We start from the raw sequence: 24,310 nt of genomic DNA on the forward strand, positions 1-24,310 counted from the left end.
TGCTCTCACAGAAAAGCGTCTACCCCCGAAGGTAAGCAGGCGAGCAGATGGACAAGTGACGAGACCAGCTGTAAGTGATCTAAGTCCTCGTGCAGGGGTGTATCGCGTTATCATCGAATTCAGGTATTGTGGGCCCGTCCCATGATAAGCGCGATAGGCGAGACAGAGAGCCTTAAACTCAATGCGATCTACCACAGTGCATAGGTGGATCCCCGTTCTGCCTCTGTGAGAAGCAATCGCGGGTTATCAGCAGACATCGTGGGCGCTGGGCATGCACATCGTCTCCCCCGCCGACATGTGCTTGCCCCCTGTATCTATTACACAAAACGACGTACAGGTACGTTGTTTTGCGCAATAGAGCCGACCTGCCACAGTATATATACTGTGGCTGCTTGGCAAGTGGTTAAAAAAGAAATGAGTACTATTGACCTAAAGTTTCAATGGTCAAGATTGTGTTTTTATTGAAAAAATATATTCAATTACCACTTTAGAACAGAAAGCGCCATTCTCTATTAGGGAACATACTATATCTTAATAGATGTGACTGGATCTGGCGAAATGTGCAGACGAACCAAACCACCCACACTATAGTATGGAGAATAGTAGAGCTTTAATATAAAATAATGTTAAACTACCAGAAGCTTTTTCTTTATGTCACCCGCATTTGGACTGCAAGTAAACACTAATTTTCTTCTGTGTCATAACTTGCCTACCTTAATGTCTCTCTTAGATTAATTGGCATATTACTGTTTATTCTTTGAGAAAGATTTGTTTTTGAAAGAAGTAATTTACTGAATTGTAACCTCAAGTTATACTGGGTGCAATTCTTACTGTACTGCTAATAATATATTTGCATGCAAATGAATATAAAACAAACAGTTTCTAAATGAACAGTAAATATGACATATGACTTCAGTGCATGCCTTTATAAATATGCCCCTTAGTCTCATTAAAATAAGGAAATCCTTAACCAAATAATAAGTCATACTAATACTTTAGATCAAACATCACATGTTCTCTTAGATATACAAAAGAAATCATTTCTTACAAGCAGGCCATTCAGATTTTGTTTACTTACAGCTTGTGTAATGCTTATCTTACATTAGAAAAACCTTTCCTATGCTGACCAAGGGGAAAACACTGGGAGTTAAAGGTAGTGCATGTTAAGCTCTAGAATGGTCTATTTGGCTGTGAAATTTATTTTTGTTTGTCTGCAGTATTCAATATGAGTGAGCGATGACAAAAATGAAAGCTACAATGTGACCATTCTCCAATACAGAAACTAGGCAGATGAACTAGGCAGTGATCTGCATGCAAGTAAGGTACAGAATCATTAGGCAAATTTGAAGTAAACTAAACATGTTTTCTTTACAGAGGGGGAGAAATGCCAACATGGAGAACAGGAGAGTTCTGACTCATATGGTGACCTGTCTGATGGGAGCGACCTCAAGTCCCCTGAGAAGCCAAATTCTAATGGATCATATGTTGCATGTGACTTGGTGATTCCCAAGAAAATTGAGGGAGAGGCAGAGAAGCGCTATCCATGTTCAGAGTGTGGAAGCTTTTTCCGATCAAAGGCCTATCTCAACAAGCACATACAGAAAGTTCATGCCAGGCCAATGGGGACACCACTTGGAGATTTAGGGGCTACCTTAGGTCCTGCACTAGGCCCTGCCCTAGGTCCCGCTTTAGGCCCTGCTCTTGGTCCTTCTCTTGGCCCCACTCTTAGTGCCTCCCTTGGGCCAGCACTGGGGTCAGCATTGGCCTCTCCTTTCTCCCCACAGCAGAATATGTCTCTTTTGGAGTCATTTGGTTTCCAAATTGTGCAGTCAGCTTTTGCCTCATCTCTTGTGGAGCCTGAGGTGGAACAGCAGGCAATGGGAGGTGAAGGGAAGTAAAAGGGATAGCACTTAATACATCTGGGAAAGGGTAGTGCTTTACATATGTGGGAAATTCATGCAAAAGAACCATATGCATGAATGTGGAAAACTCCCCCAAAAAGTACTGAAACACCTGAGAAGAAGCTGTGTTTACACATGTTGTGGACACTATAAGCTGTATAGTTTTAAGAGAGGATCAGAATGGAAAATAGCAGACCAAGAGAAAAGATGCAGACTTTTCTCTAACGATGTCCTCTTCGTTGAGCTCAAAACTGTGCAATGCCTCCTGGACTCATGGGGTTCACATGTCTACGCAGGGTGCACACACTGAACTGTTTCTATGTGAATGTTTTGTAGATTTTCAGATATTGATTATGAATATTCACAAAACTTGTCACACATTGAAATAAACAAATTCACATGGGATTCTGCACAAGTCATAAGGTGCTGCCTTTATTTGAAGTTCAATGTCTTCGTCAATGTAGACATGCAAGAAACACATCTGGCGACTTGAGAAAAATGATGAAAGCAACTCATAGAAACCCAGCAGGTTTAATTTCAATGCCAGAAGATTGAGGATAGATCTGAAAGAGTCACTCAAGATTGAGTTAATAAACATTCCTTGGTTGAAAAGACTTTCTTTATGTTTCCAGAGTTTTAGATTTTCCCACTTTCCCACCTTACAGCTAAGGCATTTAATGAAAATGTAAAATCCTCACTTAAAGGCTTAATAAAATACCTAAAGAGGTATTAAAACCCCCCAAAAAATTATATTGCAGCTTACCAATTATTCAATGTGATGGCTGCAATTTTTTTTAGGCTTTTTTCCTCTATTTTCACCTGGTGATCTGGCCACTTAAAGGCTTAATAAAATACCTAAAGAGGTATTAAAACCCCCAAAAAAATTATATTGCAGCTTACCAATTATTCAATGTGATGGCTGCAATTTTTTTAGGCTTTTTTCCTCTATTTTCACCTGGTGATCTGGCCAGTAAAGCCTCGTACACATGATCAGCCCATCCGATGAGAACGGTCTGAAGGACCGTTGTCATCGGTTAACCGATGAAGCTGACTGATGGTCTGTCGCGCCTACACACCATAGGTTAAATAACCGATCGTGTCAGAACGCGGTGATGTAAAACACAACAACGTGCCGAAAAAAATGAAGTTCAATGCATCCAAGCATGCGTCTACTTGATTCTGAGCATGCATGGATTTTTAACCGATGGTCGTGCCTACTAACGATCGGTTTTGACCTATCGGTTAGGAATCCATTGGTTAAATTTAAAGAAAGTTGGCTTTTTTTTAACCGATGGTTAAATAACCTATGGGGCCCACACACAATCGGTTTTGACCGATGAAAACGGTTCATCAGACCGTTGTCCTCTGTTTAACCTATCGTGTGTACGAGGCCTCACACACCTCCTGTATTAGAGTGCCTCCACTCTCGAAAAAGGAGCACAGGGGACACCTTTGGACAACAGCCTTGTCAGTCTGAGGGAGGAGAGTGTTAGATAGACAAGCAGATTTAATTGTAATCTTTTTTTTTTTTTATGAAGTTATGTAGCAAAAGAGTCCCCCTTGAATGGGAAGTAAGAAACAAGTGCTCAGGTACAAGATCATTAAAGTATAACAAAAACTTCAGAAATAGAGCCATAGGCTTCAATACAGAAATAAATTTGTGGTTATGACATGTCATTTGCTTTGGATGATGCAAAGATGGACAATAATGCCGCATACACACGATCGGAATTTCCGATGGAAAAAGTCAGACAGACTTTTTCCATAGGAAATTCTGACCGTGTGTATGTCCAATTGGAGAAATTCCATCGGAATTCCGATGAATTCCATCACATTTTACTCGGAATTCCGATGAATTCCATCACATTTTACTCGGAATTCCAATGTGTTTTTGGCCGAGCAAAAGCCTGATCGTGTGTACGCGGCATAACACTTAAAGTTGCGTTTCATAACCAGTATTCTGAACCATTGTCATTCTTGCGCCAATAGTCCAGAGGAAAACAACACAAAAAAATTAAGTTATATTATGATCATTGTAAGTTCCCCTGCCAGTTTTGATTGGTTTGTCTCATGTAACTGATACATCTAGAAGAAAATCTTGTTCTTTTGAAAAATAACAGACTTACTGGCCAGATCACCAGATGGGAAATAGAAGAAAGGAAGCCTAAAAAAGAAAACGGATGCAGCCATCACATCTAAGATCTAGTAAGCTTTCAAATAAAAAATGTTTGCTTTTGGGTTTAACACTGCTTTAATAAACTTAAAGTGTTTGTTACCCTAAATTGTATTACTCCGCCAGCCCCTCTCTTGTATCCACCTATAACAGGCAGGGTAAGTGTATGTGGAAAACAAAGCTTCTATATATCTTTTTTGCAGATATATTCAGGTTGGTCACGTGACTTCCGTCCGCTCTTCTACCCCGATCCAGGGCTACAGTGAGAGGAGCCGAGGTCTCGTGACCGCTGTGCTGGCCACTCGGCACCTCCAGCTGTAGCTCTTAGATAGGGCAGAGAGCAGCCAGAAGTCACAAGAGATCTTCAAAAAAAAGGTATATAGAAGCTTTGTTTTATACATACACTGCCTGTTATACCTTGATACAAGAGGGGGGCTGGCAGTACTTTTTTTAAAGTTTGAATGAAGGAGAGGGGAGGGGCGACTTACACACACATACAGAGCTGACAGGGAGGGGGGAGGAGGACACAGGAGAGCAGAGGGGATAGCTGCGGATGACGGAGGCACAAAAACTGACCACGGTGTCAGGGCTCAGTAGCTATGATAAACCGTGGTCAGAACCAGGCAGTATCAGCCAGGTATTTCAGGTGATACAGGGGGCCAAACTACACAGCACAAGCACTGTGCTGTATAAAATGCTTTAAAGGAACAGGATCCATGTATTTATTTATTTTAAGGGTAACAAACACTTTAATAAAAGTTTGGCTCAGAATTTTCAATAACAATAACTCCTGCTTTTGCCTCTCTTGTGGATAAATCCTAAGAAGGTCACATGTCTCCACTTGCAGCCCACACAACAAAGAGGCGGGTAGCGCTGCACCACTTTACTTAGGCAAAATGCTATTTTAAAGGAAATCTATAAATCTGAATCTCAGGGAGATAGGATGACATAAACTGCAGAGAGAGTTACAGAAGAGGGGCACTCCTGCTCTCTTAGAAAATGAGGGACCATCTGGCTTACTAATTTGAGTAAGATTAGATTTTCATGCTTGATCCAGTTTCCTGAGGCAACACGTTTTAAAAACATGACAGCTTTTCTTGGCCAAGTGTGATGTTTGTTGCCATTGAGCAGCACTTTCACACTGCCTATTCCAATTGAGATGAGTAATGATCCAGGCAGTTTTTTCACTTTTGTACCCTGCCTAATGGAATGTTCATTAAAAGACCTCCAACAGTTGTGAGATCATTACCCAATTCTGGCAAAAATAGCGGGACAACCTGATTATCATCTTATGGTTAAGGCAAGCCACAGATGACTTGATTCTCTTTCCTTCCACCATAGATAGAGGGAAAGAAAATTGTTTGATTTCCCCATATTGTGTTCTGCTGGTGGAGGAGCCTTTCCCGGCCTGTAGAACACGATTACTGCTAGTAGCTATAGCTGCCGGCAGTAAGCGCATGTAAAAAAAAAACAACAGGCTGGTTGTACCTATGTCGATCAATTGATCAGCTTAGGTACCACCAGCCTGCCCATAGATGGATCGAATCGACCCATCTATGGCCGGCTTAAGAGTATTCTTTGTCAATAATACGTAGGATTACGTGTAGGTAGTTCTCAGGCAGTGCTGGTCTTTTGAAAAAAAAAAAAGACCACCATGCTTTGGATGTATCCCATATTAAAAGTTTTTTTATGTGTTAAATAAACGGATAAAACAAGTTTATACATACTTTTGACCAACAAACAAAATTGACCAAAAACCTTTGTAGTAGCTTAATAAAGATCCATGTGGTGTGTTGAGATATTTATTTCTTTATATCCAATATGCTTCTCTAATAAAAAAATATTTTGCTTTTACTATGTGGTGATGCGACGATTCCTGATCGAGCTTCTTAGCTCGAATGTGCCTTCATGCAGCTTGTAAGCTTTAGAGAGGACTCAGTACCGGATTAGGACCACTGGATCTACTCATATTGTATAACAGCCTAACCATGCCAGTGTAGCAGAATTACTATGGATGCTGTTACATCGTCACAGATGGACTGGACGGTTTTCCATGAAGGACCAAAATCAAGGATTTACTTTTTGAAGCAAAGTAGACAAGCCCTTTACAGTCATTTTGTCACTAATATAAAATACACAAATTAAAGTAATATATATCCTTAACAGTAGGCCCTTCGAGGCACACTTTCGTTATATGGAAAACTGATTTTGTGTACCCTAGAGGCCATAAAGTGACATGGAAAACAAACAAAGCACTTTGACACACCCCCTACATCCCATACTATGGTCAACACCACATTGCATTTAAGTCTTTACAATCTTGATGTGTATAGTTGGATAGGGGTGGGTCTGGAGACCTTTTTGTTTTTTTAGATGAGAATTTACATTGTGGATGCACCAAGCATGTCTCCAGTGCCCTGTCCTCAGATGGCAAACACAAAAAAAAAAAAAATGCTACAGATGGTAAAGATATTTGCAGTACAAGGAACTTTAAAGCTACAGTCATAAAGGTGATTACCAGCGAATGTGGCTGGAACGACAGGTGTGCGAGCTGCCACCCAGCCCATGCAATGACATTCTGCACAACTAATGGGTGTATTGCACTCTGGTTTAGTCCTCAAACATTTACAAGGAATATTGAGGACCTGGAATGCCCTCAATGACCATGTTAAAGTCCAAATAAGAAATGAGTAAGAGAAAAGATATGAGAGTAGAGAAAGAATGTGGTTACCAGAGCCTGTAGAGAGGCATTCCTGAGGCCCCCGTTAATCTGCTGATATGTATCAAATCCAAGTATCCCACATCTTGTCAAACTTGCTCCAATTTGCTACAGCAGGGGAAACAATTCCTCCCTGATCCCCCGAGAGGCAACAGATTTTCCCTGGATCAACTTTACCTATAAATGTCAGTACCCAGTTATATTATGTACATGTAGGAAAGAATACAGGTGTTTTTAAAAGAAATCTACAGAGCTGGCCAGAACCACCTCTGGAGGGAGTCTATTCTACATTTTCACAGCTCTTACTGTGAAGAAACCTTTCCGTATTTGGAGGTGAAATCTCTTTTCCTCTAGACGCAAATATTGCTCCCCTGTCCTCTAATGACCTTAAAGTGAATAACTCAACACCAAGTTCACTATATGGACCTCTTATGTATTTGTACATGTTGATCATATCCCCCCTTCATCTCCTCTTCTCAAGAGTGAATAAATTCAGTTCCTCTAATCTTTCCTCATAGCTGAGCTCCTCCATGCCTCTTATCAGTTTGGTTGCCCTTCTCTGCACTTTCTCCAGTTCCCCAATATCCTTTTTGAGAACTGGTGCCCAAAACTGAACTGCATATTGCAAATACGGTCTTACTAATGATTTGTACAGGGGCAAAATGATATCTCTCTCTGGAGTCTATACCTCTATTAATACAAGAAAGGACTTTGCTCGCTTTGGAAACCGCAGCTTGGCATTGCATGCTATTATTGAGCTTATGATGTAACAAAACCCCCAGATCCTTCTCCACTAGTATGGATTCTCCCAGTTTGTTTACCCCCTAGTATGTATGATGCATGAATATTCTTACCCCCCAAGTGCATAACTTTACATTTATCAACATTAAACCTCATTTTCCACTTAGTTGCCCAATCAGACATTGCATTGAGGTCAGCTTGTAAATTGGAGACATCCTGTAAGGAAATTAATCCACTGCATAGCTTGGTGTCATCTACAAAGACAGAAATGTTACTTTTGATCCCAGACCCAATATCATTTATAAAGATATTAAAAAGTTAGGATCCCAACTCTGAACCTTGGGGTACACCACTGATAACCTTAGACCATTCAGTGTTAGAATCAATAACCACTACTCTTTGAAGTCGTTTTTTTTTGCCAATTTCTATCCATTTACAAATTGATCTTTCCAAGCCTATAGACTTTACCTTACACATTAGCTGTGTGTAGGGAACGCTTTTGCAAAATCCAAGTATACCACGTCCACGTCCACCCCTCTGTCCAGGGTTTTACCTACCCCCTCATAAAAAGAAATCATTTTTTTTGACAACTTCTGTCTTTCATGAATCCATGCTGTCTGTTGCGTTAAATATTTTTTTCCAGCAACAACTCCTCTATGTGGTCTTTTATTAAACTCTCCAGTATCTTCCCAACTATAGAAGTTAAACTAACAGGTCTATAGTTACTTGGTAAAGACTTTGATCCCTTTTTAAATATGGGAACCGCATTGGCCCTGCGCCAATCCAGTGCTACCATTCCAGTCATTAACAAGTCCCTAAAAATTAGAAACAATGGCTTTAAAAATTACAGAGCTCAATTCTTTTAGGATCCGTGGATGGATGCCATCTGTTCCAGGTGCTTTATCCACCTTTATTCTGTCTAAATATTTCTGGACCATATCACATTTGAGCCATTGTGGATAATTTGGGGCTTTGTCACTACCACCCCCATTATGGTCATATGCTCCTTTGTATACACAGAGCTAAAGAAAGCCCCTTAGTACCAATTAAGCATTGTTTAAATGCCAATAATAAACAGAAAAGAGGTGTCTCTAAGTGCAACGTTAAAAAAAAAGTTTAATATCAAAAGAGATTAAGAACATTTACAGGATGGATGATGAGAGGAATGCATCCCAGCAGGGCCAACAGGAAGACGCCACAGCTCTGGAGCTCCGGCCTCCAGAGCTGTGGCGTCTTCCTGTTGGCCCTGCTGGGACTTTTTCTGCTGCATAGTGACTTATCTGGATCTATTGTTTAAATGCCACCTGAGTATTGTTGCTGACCATGTCCATCCCTTTATGACTACAATGTACCCATCTTCTGATGGCTACTTCCAGCAGGATAATGCACCATGTCGCAAAGCTCAAATCATCTTACCACTGGTTTCTTGAACATGACATGGACCAAAATCTCTGAGCAATGTTTCCAACACCTTGTTGAATCTATGCCACAAAGAATTAAGGCAGTTCTGAAGGCAAAAGGGGTCCAACCTGGTACTCGCAAGGTGTACCTAATAAAGTGTCTGGTAAGTGTATATCAAAGCAATAGGACTAGTTATAAGGATTCATTCATACCCAATGTATTCATGATTGTTTGGTTAGAAGGAGATATTATTTTACAGTATTTATATAGCGCCAACAATTTGCATAATGCTTTACAATATGAGGGCAGACAGTACAAGATATAGAAATTTGATTATGGTCCAACCAAGGGGTCGATAGTATCTTAGGCGCTGTTAATTTAGAAAGCTGTTCTGAAGCTATGGAGACATGATCAATCCTGGAGTATAGATAATAGTCCTAGAGTAGTGAGAATAGTCCTCTGCAGTTGGGTTAGCCTCCCTCCAAGCATCTATCAAATCATGTTGGTAACGTAGATCTGTCAGTTAGTGGCTGTGTTTTGGAGGCGGTTTGTAGGTGAAGATTTGGGACTTATCTAAAGCAAGATTAATATCGCCAGCTAGTATTAATCCCCCTTCGAATTCCGAGGAAAGCAGTCAAAAATAAATTAGAATTTGGAGCATATTAAACTAAGAAAATCATCAAACTCTTCCCTAATTACCTTACCCTCCTTATCTCTAATGACCTTTGTTTCGGCTTGGACAGACAGACATTTATTTTCCGTAGTGTTAGCCTAATAACAAGTAGGAAGATTTTAAGAAGGTATTTCGATGAAATACGGACATACATTAATCCCTATGGGATAGCGGATGTCAGCGGATAAACATCTGCTGATATCCGATCTTATCAGTCACCACTATGGTCCGTTTCTGAAGACAGAGGAAAATCCTATTTTTCCATCCGTCTGCGGATTGGATGAACACGGACAGACGTGCCTAAGCTCCGCCCTACACGTTTCGCCTATCTGACGTCATCGGGAGCGTAACGTCAGGCTACATTTCCCTTCTTTATATAAACCCATGGAGTCTCGTACGGTTGCATGCTAAATTGGACAAGATACGGCTGCCATTTTGGGAGAGGTATTCAAGACCGGAGACCTCCATGGGTTATATAAAGAAGGGAAGTGTATGCTGACGTTACACTCCCGATGACGTCAGATAGATGAAACGCATAGGGCGGAGCTTAGGCACGTCGGTTCAACACTTCCGGTCTGGGCTGCAAACACTGGATGTTTCCAGCGCCAGTTTTTTCCTTGCCTATATTTGTTCAGACAAATGTGAGTATTTTAAACGCTTTCTGCAATAAACTTTATTCTTAACGGATTCACACTATGGGCATCCTTTCTTCTTCTACATAAAACACCTTGGAGGATCACAATCGGTGCCTGGAGCTGGCCCTATCTTCCTCAGGTTGCTACACAGTGGCACTTATACTGTGACCGCGTCATACCCCTGGAGGGTACAAAGTTTCTGGTGAGTGCAACTTTGTAAAGCGCACGGTTTGCCACGCACAGAGCAAGATCTGAAATGTTCACCTATCAACGTTGAAGTTTTTCAAGCACAAGTCAATTTATCATCTTATCACTTTCTTTTGTTTTTTCACAAGGACTTTCTTTTAATGATTATTTACATTGGTTTTCTATCCATGAATTGTATCCGTGTATTTTAAATTGACTTGATTCCTGCACTATGTGTATTGATTTATGCATATGGTAAATCAGCAACTATTATTCATTGTAACACAAATTTAGCTTAGCACCTTTTTTCAATTTACCTGATACCCGGCCCGAGGGTGTATCACATCAGCAAACACCCGGAGGAGGGTTCATTATACTCAAACCATTCACCACATTTTACATTTGTTTACTTCCTGGTACCCAGGCGTGACATCATAAGGTTGTGCCTGGGCCTCCGACGGTCATCTGATCACCAGAAATCTCTATCCTCCCCATCCGGTGGCGGCTGATTCTTTCTCCGGCCTCCGACGGTCATAGAGATGACGGTGACTATCTGATCACCAGAAATCTCTATCCTCCCTCCCCCATCCGGCGGCGGCCGATTCTTTCTCCAGGGCCTCCGATGGCACGCGAGAGCCCGGAGAAGACACCCACCCTCCCGCCGCCTATAAGAACGATCAAGCGGCAGAACCCCCCGCTATGATCGTTCTTATGGTGCGCAGAATCGCCGCCTGAAGAGAAGGATATCTGAATGATGCCTGTAGCTGCAAGCATCATTTCAGATATCCCCCACTAAATTCCAGGACGTCATATGATGTCCTACGGTACGGAAGTGGTTAAATACTTCATGTACACTGCTGCTGGTAAACGGACAGTCAGGCCCCATTCACACCTGAGCATAGTGTTTTCAGGCAGAAAGTCGCACAATTTTACAGTGATTTTGCCGCGATTTTGTACAGGTCAAAAGGTCACCAATGTTAAAAAGCAGAAAAACGCCCAAATCTGCCTGATAGAAAAGTCCCAGAACTTGTTTGAGCTTCAGGCGTTTTTGGAGCTACTGGCTTCAAGCGTTTTGGAGCTACCTGGCTTCAAGCGTTTTGGAGCTACTGGCTTCAGGCGTTTTGAAGCTACTGGCTTCAGGCGTTTTGGAGCTACCTGGCTTCAGACAGTTTGGAGCTACCTGGCTTCAGGCGTTTTGGAGCTACTGGCTTCAGGCGTTTTGGAGCTACTGGCTTCAGGCGCTTTGGAGCTACTGGCTTCAGGCGCTTTGGAGCTACCTGGCTTCAGGCATTTTGGAATGGAGATGTGAACCATCTCCATAGAGAATAATTGATTCTCTCCCACCCCCCCCTCCAGCATTTTGTAGCTTCAGGCTACAATACGCTCAGGTGTGAATGAGGCCTTAGGCTCCATTCACACCTAGGCGTTTTTACGCCTGTAGCGCGACGCGCACAAACGCCAGAGGACGAAAAGTAATGAAAGGCAATGGGGATGGTTCACATCTGAACGCCTAAACGCCTGTAGCCTGTAGCCTGTAGCTCAAAAAAGTTCCGGACACCTTTTTTGTCGCTCCTAGCGCGAGATATGCGCGTATTTGAGCGTTTTTTTGTTACATTGAAGTCAATGTAAAACGCCTGATACGCGCGTATTGCGCGTAAACACGCGCTTGTACAAGCGTTTTGACGCCGCCTGTGTTGCTGAAATCCGGAAGAGGTATATTCACCCAGGAAGAGGAATAAAAAATTCCTAGGAGAGCAACAAGTGATGTCAGGGATGATCATTTTTCTTATTGGCTAATATGGAAAAAGACAAAGTACAAAAACGTCGAACGCCACTGTGCGAAAACGCGCGCAAACGCGCATATACGTCGGTTAAAAATCGCCTGTAAAACGCCTGTACGCCCCTACGCCTAGGTGTGAATGGAGCCTAAGACCGCATTCACATCTAGGCGTTTTTACGCCTTGTAGCGCTACGCCGCTGCCCGCCAGAGGGCTGGAAATACATGTCCCTCTATGGAGATGGTTCACATCTCCACCCCAAACGCCTGACGCCTATCCCCTGAAAAAAGGTCCCGGACCTTTTTTTCAGGCGTCCTTTGGCGTTTCGGCTAGGAGATGGGAAGCATCTCCATAGAGGGGGTCATTCTGGGGCACATCTAGGCAGGACAATACCGGCGTATTGTCGCCGCAAATCGCGGTACAAAACGCCGCTATTTGTACCGCGATTTGCGGCGACAAAACGCCGCGATTTTGTCCGCCTAGATGTGAATGGAGCCTTAGACCCCATTCACACCTGAGCGACAGCCGCGTTCGGCGGTAGCGGCGTATTTTGCCGCGGGTGTGAAACTTTCAATTTTTTTTTTTTTTTTTTTTCAAAAGTCTTCCCATTGCTGTCAATGGGATAACGCCAATGTCGCCTGAGAAAAAGGGTCCGGGACTTTTTTTCAGGCGACAGGCGTTCGGCGTCTATGAGATGTGAACCACTCCATAGACAGCAATGGGAATTCTCCCCTCTAGCGGCAGAAGCGTCCGGCGTCGGGCGTTTTGTCGCTCAGGTGTGAATGCAGCCTAAGGAGCAGTTGGGCATTTTTTTCAACTGCCCCTGAACTCTCCTCTATGTTATCTTCTCAGTACATGTACAAGGGTCGTTTATAGTCATTTCTAGGCCGTTGAGTTAGAGGCTTTTCTTGGAAAAACTTTCAGGACAGATGTTTACCACTAGCCAACCAGCCGCTGGTCGGCTCGGCTGCGCAAAATCACGTAATATAACGTGATTTTCGCATTTCAGCCACTAGGGGCGCGCGCCCCCTGCTCGCCCCTGGCACCGACGCCTGTGCCCGGCGGGCGCGATCACCGTCGGGCACCCGCAATCGCTCGTTACAGAGCGAGAACCGGGAGCTGTGTGTGTAAACACACAGCTCCGGTCCTTTCAGGGGGAGAAATGACTGACCGCATGTTCATACAATGAAATGAAAAAGCGATCTATCATTTCCCTTAGTCAGTCCCACCCCCCCTTCAGTTAGAACAAACCTAGGGAACATAATTAACCCCTTCCTCCCCCCCCCTAGTGTTAACCCCTTCCCTGCCAGTGACATTTTTTACAGTAATCAATGCATTTTTTATAGCACTGATCGCTATAAAAATGCCAATGGTCCCAAAATGTGCCAAATGTGTCAGAAGTGTCCGCCATAATGTCGCAGTACTGATAAAAATCGCAGATCGCCACCATTAATAGTAAAAAAATATTAACAAAAATGCCATAAAACTACCCCCTATTTTTATAGACGCTATAACTTTTGCGCAAAACCAATCAATAAACGCTTATTGCGATTTTTTTTTTTACAAAAAATATGTAGAAGACTACGTATCGGCCTAAAACTGAGGAAAAATCGTTTTTTTTAATATATTTTTGGGGGATAATTTATTACAGCAAAAAGTAAAAAATATTCATTTTTTTTCAAAATTTTGCTCTATTTTTGTTTTATAGCGCAAAAAATAAAAACCGCAGAGGTGATCAAATACCACCAAAAGAAAGCTCTGTTTGTGGGAAAAAAAAGGACGCCAATTTTGTTTGGGAGCCACGTCGCACGACCGCGCAATTGTCAGTTACAGCGGCGCAGTGCCGAATCGCAAAAAGTGGGCCCGGTCATTGACCAGCAAAATAGTCCGGGACTGAAGTGGTTAAAGGCATTTGAAATGCCAAATGCCTGTAACAGCTTATAAGCGCAGTAACTCGCGTTTAGCCGCATTTCGTTTACAGACGTTTTCATTTTTGACTATTTGAAAAAAAACGCTTCTAAGCGCAAATGTGGCTAAACGCGGCATGTAAACACATCAAAACTGAGGTTTTTACACGTCAGTTACTATCTGTCAAGTTAAATCGTTCAGGAGAGGTTGTAAAACGTCCCGTATACATGAAGCCGAAATCACAGAAGAAGCCATGAAAGTCCTGGACATGTAATGGTTCCCCTACAAGAGAACATGGAGAGCGATTGCTGTGAAATGACTGCAGTGATAAGTTGAGCGGATGTACTGAGCTTTGAGCTGCTGTACCTACAGAGCATGCACAGAAATCCTGTCCAAACCGGCTCTTACCGACTGCTCTGGCAGGCTCGGCTCTTCTACAAAAACAGCTGCCCCCACCCCCAACAGCAAGAGAAAAGAGCTGTGATCGGGGGCCATGCATTGTGTATATAACAGCATGAGCACATTAAATGCCTTTTCCTGGCCAGGATGATATATACAGAACGTACACCTATTAATCAGAAATAAATATTTACATTTTTATTTATTTTATTACAAGTATTTATATAGCACAGAGAATTTACACAGCGCTTTACATATATATTGTACATTAAAAATCAGTCCCTGTCCTCAAGGAGCTTACAATCTAAGGTCCCTAAGGCTGGCCATACATTATACAATTTGCATGTACGATTATTATTTTTTTGAGATTTACCAAAATCATATAATATGAGGTTAACCCTAAACACTTTCAATTTGTATGCAATCAAGCAGGCACTTGCACTACATATTTAAATGTAATTCTAAAGTAAATTGTACAAGAAAATTGTATATTGTATGGCCAGCTTTACTAATTCATAGGACAATTTAGACAGGAGCCAAATAACCTACTTGCATGTCTTTAGGGGTAAACTGGAATAAGTAGCAATAAGAAAAAGTGTGGCGCTAGCTCATGTGATACATAGAATCAATAATAGCCAAACTTAATTATTACCATAGGTGATAACAATTCACATGAAAAATCCTATAATAAAATGTATAAAAATAAGCAATATTCAAAAAATAGGCAATGTTAAAAAAAAATCAACAAAAAAAATCTTCACAGAGTAGTCCACTCACCGTGATCCAACGAAAAGTGCAGGAACAAAGGAATCCTTCAAATAGTGCTCCCCCCGCAAACCGTGTGTAAGAAATACAAACTCACCAGAACTTTATTGTAAATACGCCTTGTAGCGGAGTTCATCCATTTTCTGCACTTTCTATGTATTGCATCCCCTTAGCTCATCTTTTTCACAATGTAATTTTTTTTTTTATGTTTGGAAGTATATTTTTTTTCTTCTTTACTTCCACCCGTCCTTGCCTAGGTGATTACATCACTAGGCGATTTGCAAGGGTTCCTGGGATAGTGGCGTCATGTATGCCAGGAGTCCTTGTAAATCGCCTACTGCCAAAATCTGGCGTTATTGGAAGGAGAGACACGCAGAGGCATTACTGTGCATGAGTGAGATCGGGGGGTGCATGCTGGGGTAGCCAGCTGCACAGAAATCCAGGAAATGAACACAGGAGAGCTTCAGATGCCCACAGCTCAAATGTAAGTGCGCATTGTTTTACCTACGTGTTTGTACCAAAAAAAAAACATATTGCACTCTGATTCTCAGAGTGTTTTTCCCAAAACATACTGTTGGACCCTTGCCAAGGAGACATCTTGTGGTTAGAGTTATCGCCAACATATATGTTGCTGGTTGAAAGAGTTTAATATTGCTACAAGGAGTATTTACAATAATGTTTTGGTGAGTTTGTATTTCCTACACACGGTTTGTGATGGGGCATTATTTGAAGAATTTATTTGTTCCTGCACTTTTCTTCGGATCAAGGTAAATGGGCTACTCTGTGAAGATTTTTTTTTTTCATTGCCTATTTTTGGAATATTGCTTATTTTTTTTTATTTTTTTATATGTGAATTAGTATCACGAATCATTAAGTTGGTATTATTGATTCTATGTAGCACATGAGCTAGCACCACACTTTTTCTTATTGCTACCAATAGGAGTGGTTTATTCCACTTTAAAAGGGGCAGTTGCACTCATATTATTCACAAATAATCTTTGGCACCATCACCTTATATATATTCACTTATGAGGAAACTGGAATACCTTTGGGGAAAACCATGCAGGCACAGAGGGCGCATGGCAAACTCCAGGCATGTAGTGCCATGGTTGGAATTTGAACCGACAACCCTAGTGTTGTTAGGCAGAAAATAATCAAAACTCTAAAGGAAATATAATATGTAGAACAACCTATAGAACCTCTAATGGTGGCCATATACGCTTCAATACATGATTGATTTATTTTCCAATCAATTTGCATGTACTGTTATACAGGGTTTAGTATATAGCATCAACAGTTTGCACAGAACTTTACAAACATGGTGACAAACAGTTACAATACAATTCAATACATGTGGGATCAGAGCTCCCTGCTCATTAGAGCTTACAAATCTAGAAGGGAGGGTCAAGTGGAACAAAGGTAACAGCTGTGGGGGATGATCCAGATGGAGAAAATGAAAATTAAGTTGTTAGGTGTGGGTAGGATAGGCTTCTCTGAGGAGGACGGTTTCAGGGATTGTCAAAAAGCTAAAAGAGTAGAGAGGTGATCGAACAGATTGGGGTAAGGAGTCTCATAGGATTGGAGAGACTCTGGAAAAGTCCTGGAGGAGGTGATGAGGGAGCTAGAGAACAGGAGGTCTTGAGAAGAACAAAGAGGATGATTAGGTTTGTATTTTGAGACTAGGTCAGTGATGCAGCTGGGGGCAGAGTTGTGGATGGCTTATCAAATCTCTCCTCTAAGGAATATAGTCCACAACCCATTTGATCGATATGACACACACAAAGAGAAGTGGACTTCAATTGATACGTTTGTCATTGACAATCATAAATGATCAATCACCTCTCTATTTCCACCATGTGTTTACAAAGACTGATCAATCAGATCATATTCATAAACAAAAGATCTCAGTGCAGCTCAGTTCTGATTAAATCGCACATCCATCAATAATAAAACCGAAGCCTACACTTACATTTTTTTATCCAATTGATATGTGATTTGATCAAAACAGCCATAACTTTCCTTCCAACAATTTAGATCGGATTCAATCCAACGGAGTAGATTGACCAGTGTGGAACATGATCAATCGCTTTTGCATCGATCAGCAGCACCGAGATACTTTGTTCATGATTACGTTCGGATTTCGATGGATGTGATGACAGTTATGCGATCGGTCTAAATCAAATTCCCTGTGTTTGGCATATCGATGGAATTGGTTTTCAACTGTCAATCGATTATTCCTTTTGGAAAAGATCGATCAGAAAATAAATCGTTTAATCGATGCATGTACGGCCACCATAATACATGTTTGAACAAGGCAGTATGCGTGTATTTTTTCTACATGTGTCAGGTCCCCTCCTCCCCTAGCACAATCCCTGCAGTGCAGACGTTTCCGCTTTCAGGTCCTCCCTGTATGATGGAAGGAGGAGGAGGAGCAGCTGATGTGAAAAACAACTCTGAACACCAGTATTGATACTGGAGAAAGAGCCAGATACACAGCACAGGCAAGATGCTCTTCCATCTATTGATCCTAATGCTGGGCTGCCAGCTCATCTGCAGCACACCAGGTACCCTTTCTTTAGTCATATTTATTCATATCTGCATTCTTGGTTGTTAGTATCTAATTCTATTTTTTTGATTAGTGGTAGTGTTTTGGGATGCTTCATACTGTGTATTGAGGACAGTGATTAATAATGCACATAAAGGAGGCGATCACCCCAATGCATGCAATGATCTTCAAAAACAACTATGAGCAATGCATGCAGAGGTGCTGATCCATGCCCAATGCTGCTGTGCACGATAGCAGAGAGTTCTAGATATGTTATGTGCATGCACAATAAAATGCAATTCTGCACGATCGGCTGCAAATTCTTAATTTATGTAATATTTTTGTTTGCACGCTGTTGATCGCCCTTTAACTCCTTCGTACCAGCATGTCACCCTAGTCACATGACCTTGTTTTTCTGTAAGAGTCGGAGGGTGGGCTGAAGACTTGTCCTCCACCCATTTTGAGACTTGTAAATGGATTGGAGGGTGCTGTTGTTGAGCTCTTTCTGTTACTTCTTATTGGAGGAAGTAACAGCGAATTTCCTGCCCTAGGTAGACTTGAACAGACATATTACCTGTTGGTTTTGTTTGTTTAAGTTCAGGCTTACCAAGCAGGTCAGTTATGCTCACACATTACATGCTGCCTAGGAATGGAATCGACCCGGGGTAGCTTTGTATGTGCAAGGTGTGGCTGTTATGTTCGTTCAAGTTATTTCTTTCGTTATATAGTTGTTTACAGCAATGCAACATTTTTCACTGTAGAAAAGTGTCCCTATAGGTTTGAGGTGCACAAGGTATAGGAGCGATTACAATAAACAAGGTGCAAATAAAGTGATGGCAACGGGCCGGTATATCACTTTAATACTTCAATGTAGAGTATCACTTACGAAGGTTTCGAACAATATAGTTGGTTTCTGACCTCCTTGGGGGGGTGATACAAATGTGCAGGTATTGTGGGGTTCCGTTGCTTCAAAGTATTGGGAAGTAAGAAAGAAAGGTTAACAATCAAAGATTCGTTAGGAACATTGGGGATGTTGGAGGATGGAGTGGTAGGGTTGGGGTGAAAGAAATTGTAGGGTTTGAGCAGAATATTCGGTGCCATGGCTCAATTACATAGTTAAAGGGGATTCGTAAGGTTTATTTTTTATTTTCTAAATAGGTTCTTTAAGCTAGTGCATTAATCAGTTCACTACCTTTTCCTTCGATTTCCCTTCTAAATGTTTTTTTTCCTTTGTCTGAATTCTCACTTCCTGTTCCTCCTCAGTAAGCTTGCCCCCATCATCTGAGCCGTTCTGGCTGGGGGTTAGTCTGCCAGAACAGCTTACTGAGGAGGAACAGGAAGTGAGAAATTCAGACAAAGAAAATAAAGAAAAAAAACATTTAGAAGGGAAGGAAAAGGTAAGTGAACTAACAATGCACTAGCTTAAAGGAACCTATTTAGAAAATAAAAACAAACCTTTACAAACCCCTTTAATGGTGAATCAGGTATTGTAGAGAATACGAGGAGGATGTTTTGGGGTTCCAGTTGCTTCAAAGTATTGGGAAGGGAGAAAAGAAAGTTTAACAATCGAAGATTCATTAGGAACATTGGGATATTGAGGATGGCGTGGTAAGGTTAGGGTGAAAGAAATTGGAGGGTTTGAGCAGAATATTCGGTGCCATGCTCAATTACATAGTTAATTCAGAGGGACGTAAAGAGCAGGTCTAGGTTCATGTGAAGATTGTTATCCAACAAAGGATACCATATTTTGGGTATTTAGAGTGAGTGTCATTAAGGACAGCTATGAGTATCTTGTGTATCGTAGAACCCATTATTCTCTATTGACCTCCTGAAGTTTATACACACGATCAAAATATTGTACGAAAAATACTGCTTTCGAAGTGATAGTACGATAATCTGATTGTTAGTGCACAGCTTCCAAGAGTCGATCACAACAATTCATCTCATATGACAAGCACAACATTTTTTCTCATATAAAACCAGATCTTATGATTTTTGTTTAATCAGTACAGGTTTCATCCGAAAATACAAATGCATTACAATACATGATCTCACTTTAAATTTTTCAATCCGAATATCGTACAACTTTTTTTGCTTAATAGTCACAAGTAGAAATTAAATCGGTTATTAAAGTCACGAAAAATGATTGTACGACAGAAAAAAATAAAAAATTCAGACGTGATATCATGTGTTGTTATGGACGACAACTGTACTGATTGATCTGGTATCGTATGAGGAAAATGTTCGTGCATGTCCGATAAAATAATATCAGATGAACTGTCACAATCGGCTCTCGAAAGCTCTGTACCAACGATCCGATTATAGTACGATTCTTCCTCTGACATTTTTCGTACGATATTCGGATCGTGTGTACAGGCCATCAAAATGAAACATTTGTTTTATTGGAATAAACTTTGTAGCAGAGTAATCATGACATATTTTATGTTTAAAATGACCTTTTTCATCAAAAAGAACATGACCAGTGATATATTGAACATTTATTCCCTCAGACATTTCTAGCCCTTTACGGGAAAAAAACTATTTCTCTTGGGCATAGATTTTTGAAGGATGTTTCTCCGCTAAAAGCTAGGAAAGTTCATATAGATTTTTTAACAGATCATATGAAATTTGTTTATACTATGCTCTTTGGGTATTTTCCTTGCTGAAGAGCTTTGATTTTAGTCCCAACACATTTCATTAAAGGAGATTTGTATTGTTAAATAGCAATTTGCCTAAATTATGTAACCACCATTTTAGATTAGGAATGTTTTCCTAAGCTTCCCCATTCTAGTTCCTCAAAACATTATGGACTCGCTTCCCAAATTTATCAGCAGCTGAGGATTTTTTTTGTTTAAACTACTTTAATTTGATTTTTAAAAACTTCTGCACTCCCGTCCACAGGTACTTGTATTTCAGTTCCACAGACACAAGTTCCTGTCAGGCATCAGCCATAACTCATGTAAACAGTCATAGAGCAAGACTCAAGGTTCTTGCTGTAACTGCATTGGCCACTGCACACTAGAGAACTGGTTTTTATCTGAACTGCCTCTCCCTATTGCGGCACCAAAGGGTTTTCCAGGGCAGCTGTGACTTATCTTTAGCATAGCTGAAGCAGCAAGTTGCATTTACTTTCCTACATACTCTGCAATATGAAGGCAGTAGTTACCCCCAAATGCCACTAGCGGGGGGGGGGGGCAAGAATAAGGTCATCCTCCTTACTATGTTACATGAATGATTCGTCAGGTGCTTCCTAGATGTCTTTTTTAATTAGAAGTCATAACCTTTAAAGCCTGAACTACGGATACAAAAATATATACAAATATGTAAAAAGGAGCGATTTCCCAGTTCTCATTCCACACATATCCCAAAAATAAAATTATTCCTCATTTCACGATAAAGGCTGGAATCATGCAAATATTTCTTTACGCTCCTCTGGCCAGAAGCACATCCCTAACCACTGGAGTATAGTGAAAATGGAGCCTAAAGCTGGCCATACATTATACAATTTTCCTTTAGCTTTACCAAAACCATAAAATCTGAGGTCACACCTAAACACTTTCAATTTGTATGCAATCAGGCAGGCCCTTACACTACATAGTTTAAGATAAATCTAAAGGAAATTGAGTAAGAAGATTGTATAATGTATGGCAAGCCTAACATTAGTAATTTCTTCCCAGAATACATATAGCTGTTTTGTTTGTTTAGAGTGTAGGCAGCCAATGACTCCCACACGTTTGGCGTTTACATTTCCATATTAGGTCTGGCATGGCACTAACTATATCGCTTTTATGATTTACAGCTCCAACAAATGATATTCCAGAGGAGACGCCAGCACCACCAGACCACACAGAAGCCAGAGGACTCAACAACTCTCTACATTGAACCAGAGGAGGTCAATTTGGCACAGCCTGTGATCAGCATCAGTGAGAGAGTCCAGGCCCAAGCCCCGTGAGAAGAAGGACCTTGGCACATTAGGTAGACATTTCCTCTAAAATTACTCCAACTTACTTCATTTTGACATTTGAGGTAGTACACTGAGATCCGACTTGTGAGGCCCCCAAGTCGCGTGACGTGAAATCCCACGTTGGTCAATGAGAGCAGTCTTAAAAGGGTTGTAAACCCCTCAAGATTTTCACCTTAATACATTAAGGTGAAAAACCCTTCTGTAGTACAGCAGCCCCCAGAGGGCCCCCTTCTACCTACCCGACCCCGATATTTCCAGCGACAAGATGAGCCCAGCAGCTGTCTCAGGTCCTCATTGGATAGATTGATAGCAGCAGAAGCAGCCACTGGCTCCCGCTGCTGTCAATCAAATCCAGTGACACGGGAGCCAGGGGCAGGGCCAAGTCCTGCTGTCTGTGTCAAAGGATGCAGCAGCAGGACTCAGGAGCCCCACCCACACGAGTGTCCCCTTGGAATGCGTGTCTCCGAGGGCACACTCAATGCATGAAGGAGCCAGGATGCTCCTGGGGGGCAGAGGAGGATTGGGGCCACCTCTGTCCAAAACCTTTGCACAGAGGAGGTGTAGAACATGTTATTAAAAAAAAATGTTTACAACCCCTTTCATTGGTACTACTGAAGTAGTTCCGACTTTAAAAAAGGTTCCTGTACTACTTCAAGGCGACTTCTATCCGACTTGTGATCATAGACTTTAATGGAAGTTGCCTCCAAGTCGCATCCTCATCTATATTGATGTGATTTTAATCCATTACATTACAGAAAGATTACCCAGGCATTCCCAAAAGTCCCTTCAAAGTAGAATTTAGAACAAAAATACTTAGGAAAATTTTCATTGATTTTGAGTAAATGGACTTTGGCCGAACATAAAACATATACACTGTTAGAAACGTGTTAGTTGAGAAAAATGTTCCATCCTGCTCCTTTGAGTTTTCTTATTTACTATAGTCGAAAACAAATGTCGATTTGACACACTAATGACTAGAAAAAAAAACTTCCTTTATCCAAGAATTTTTGTTCAAAAGTTTACCCATCTATGGTCAGCTTAACAGAAGGCTTAGAGAGTGACAGGAGTAAGGAAATGCAAGGATGTGAAGCACTTAAGCCTCGTACACAAGCTTAGATTTTCGGGCAAACCGAAAATAATTTTTTTTGTGGCATGCTAGTCTCATGTCGAAAGTGAAGGAGGTTACTAACAATACAAAAAATTTCATATGACAGAATACGTTAGAAGTGAGGTAATGTGTTTGTATTCTTTTGTTTATGAGCATGTGTAGTCTTGCTCTTAAGATTTTTTTTTCGTACGAAAAACCGTACTAATGAAACCAATCGGATGTTGAGTTCACACCCGACAACAATTTTATAGTCAGCACATCCAGCTTTTGTCTGATGAAAAAGCAAAATCAGCTGTCCGAAAGCACCGTACTAACGATCTGAAAATCAGCAGACAGCTCATCCTACAAATTTTTTCCATACAGTTTTTGTTAGCACACAGTTAACACCTTGATTGCCCTCCTGATCACCCAGCCAGTGCCATTAGTACAGTGTCAGTGTACAGTATTATCTCTGATTACTAGCGACGTAAGTGTCAGCTAGTGTCCCTCCCAGACAGCATCAGTTAGTGCCATATTTCCCGCCACACTATCACAATATAAAGTTGTTGATCACCGCCATTACTAGTATAGTGTCGGTACGGATCAGTATGTTGATCTTGATCAGAACTATACTAGTGTCTCCAATAATATAGTGTGCCCAAAAGCCCAGTGGCGGACACCAGCAAAGGAAAGCTCTAAATAAATTAATTTGGGTATAGTGCTGCCAGCTCAAGTAGCACAGTGCTGAATAGCAACACATTTCCTAGTCATGAAGGGGTAAAACTTTCCAGAGGTCAAGTGATTAATAAATGTACACACCTGCCATTTATTAGGACTGAGCTCCTTGGGTTCTAGGATATGTTTCAGACCTAAAAGCCTGTGTTGATAGTATTTGTATTTGGAAAGGAGGGGAACATGCTAGATATAACACATCTGTAAGACAAATCAAAGCCAATTCATGCTCTGGATTCTTCCCAATGCTTTTCCCACTATAAAACATTTATACTTTCATTTCACAGGTTATGTCCTTGGCATCTTGATGGTGGTGATAATTATAGCCATTGGCAGCGGCATTGTGGTTGATACGTATACAAGAGGTCAGTAGTGTCCTTATATTGGGTGTTAGAATGATCTACATTTTCTAATGTCTATAATAACTCATGAATTCTGTTACTAATATGACGTTATATTGTATTTTTTCCCGTAGGGTAGAGATCTGAAGAAGCAGCGTGACCAGCAAGCAGAAGAAAGGCGGCAACAGCGGATCAATTTGCCCCTCTCTGCATTCTTAAATCCAACATGTGACCATTATAGACGAGAACACAATAGAGTTATCCTGCCATCACACCCCTAATACAGTACAGGAGGGTGTTGTACCCCTAATAGGCAGTGCTGGTACCCCAGGAGCATGAACGGAGGCACACCCTAAGTGAAC

The 24,310-nt window shown here is 41.3% G+C and overlaps 2 protein-coding genes across 6 annotated transcripts in view; both read left to right on the top strand.

Moving 5' to 3' along the window:
* PATZ1 (POZ/BTB and AT hook containing zinc finger 1) overlaps window positions 1–2,516 on the top strand; it is a 47,309-nt gene extending 44,793 nt beyond the window's left edge. For all 5 annotated transcript variants that reach the window (XM_040349851.1, XM_040349842.1, XM_040349860.1 and 2 more), the window contains one exon: window positions 1,375–2,516. In XM_040349851.1, coding sequence (XP_040205785.1) covers window positions 1,375–1,898 — 524 coding nt within the window. In that variant the 3' untranslated portion in view covers window positions 1,899–2,516. The remainder of the gene's footprint in view (window positions 1–1,374) is intronic.
* Window positions 2,517–17,682: 15,166 nt separating this feature from the next.
* Window positions 17,683–24,193, top strand: PIK3IP1 (phosphoinositide-3-kinase interacting protein 1). Its single transcript, XM_040349905.1, is given in 5 exon segments — window positions 17,683–17,843; window positions 21,624–21,770; window positions 21,772–21,799; window positions 23,895–23,972; window positions 24,082–24,193. Coding segments are annotated over 4 exon segments (258 nt in total). The 5' UTR covers window positions 17,683–17,843; window positions 21,624–21,632; the 3' UTR covers window positions 24,096–24,193.
* Window positions 24,194–24,310: the final 117 nt, after the last annotated feature.

Source organism: Rana temporaria, chromosome 1 (genome assembly GCF_905171775.1).
Source record: "Rana temporaria chromosome 1, aRanTem1.1, whole genome shotgun sequence".
NCBI classification, from domain to species: domain Eukaryota; kingdom Metazoa; phylum Chordata; class Amphibia; order Anura; family Ranidae; genus Rana; species Rana temporaria.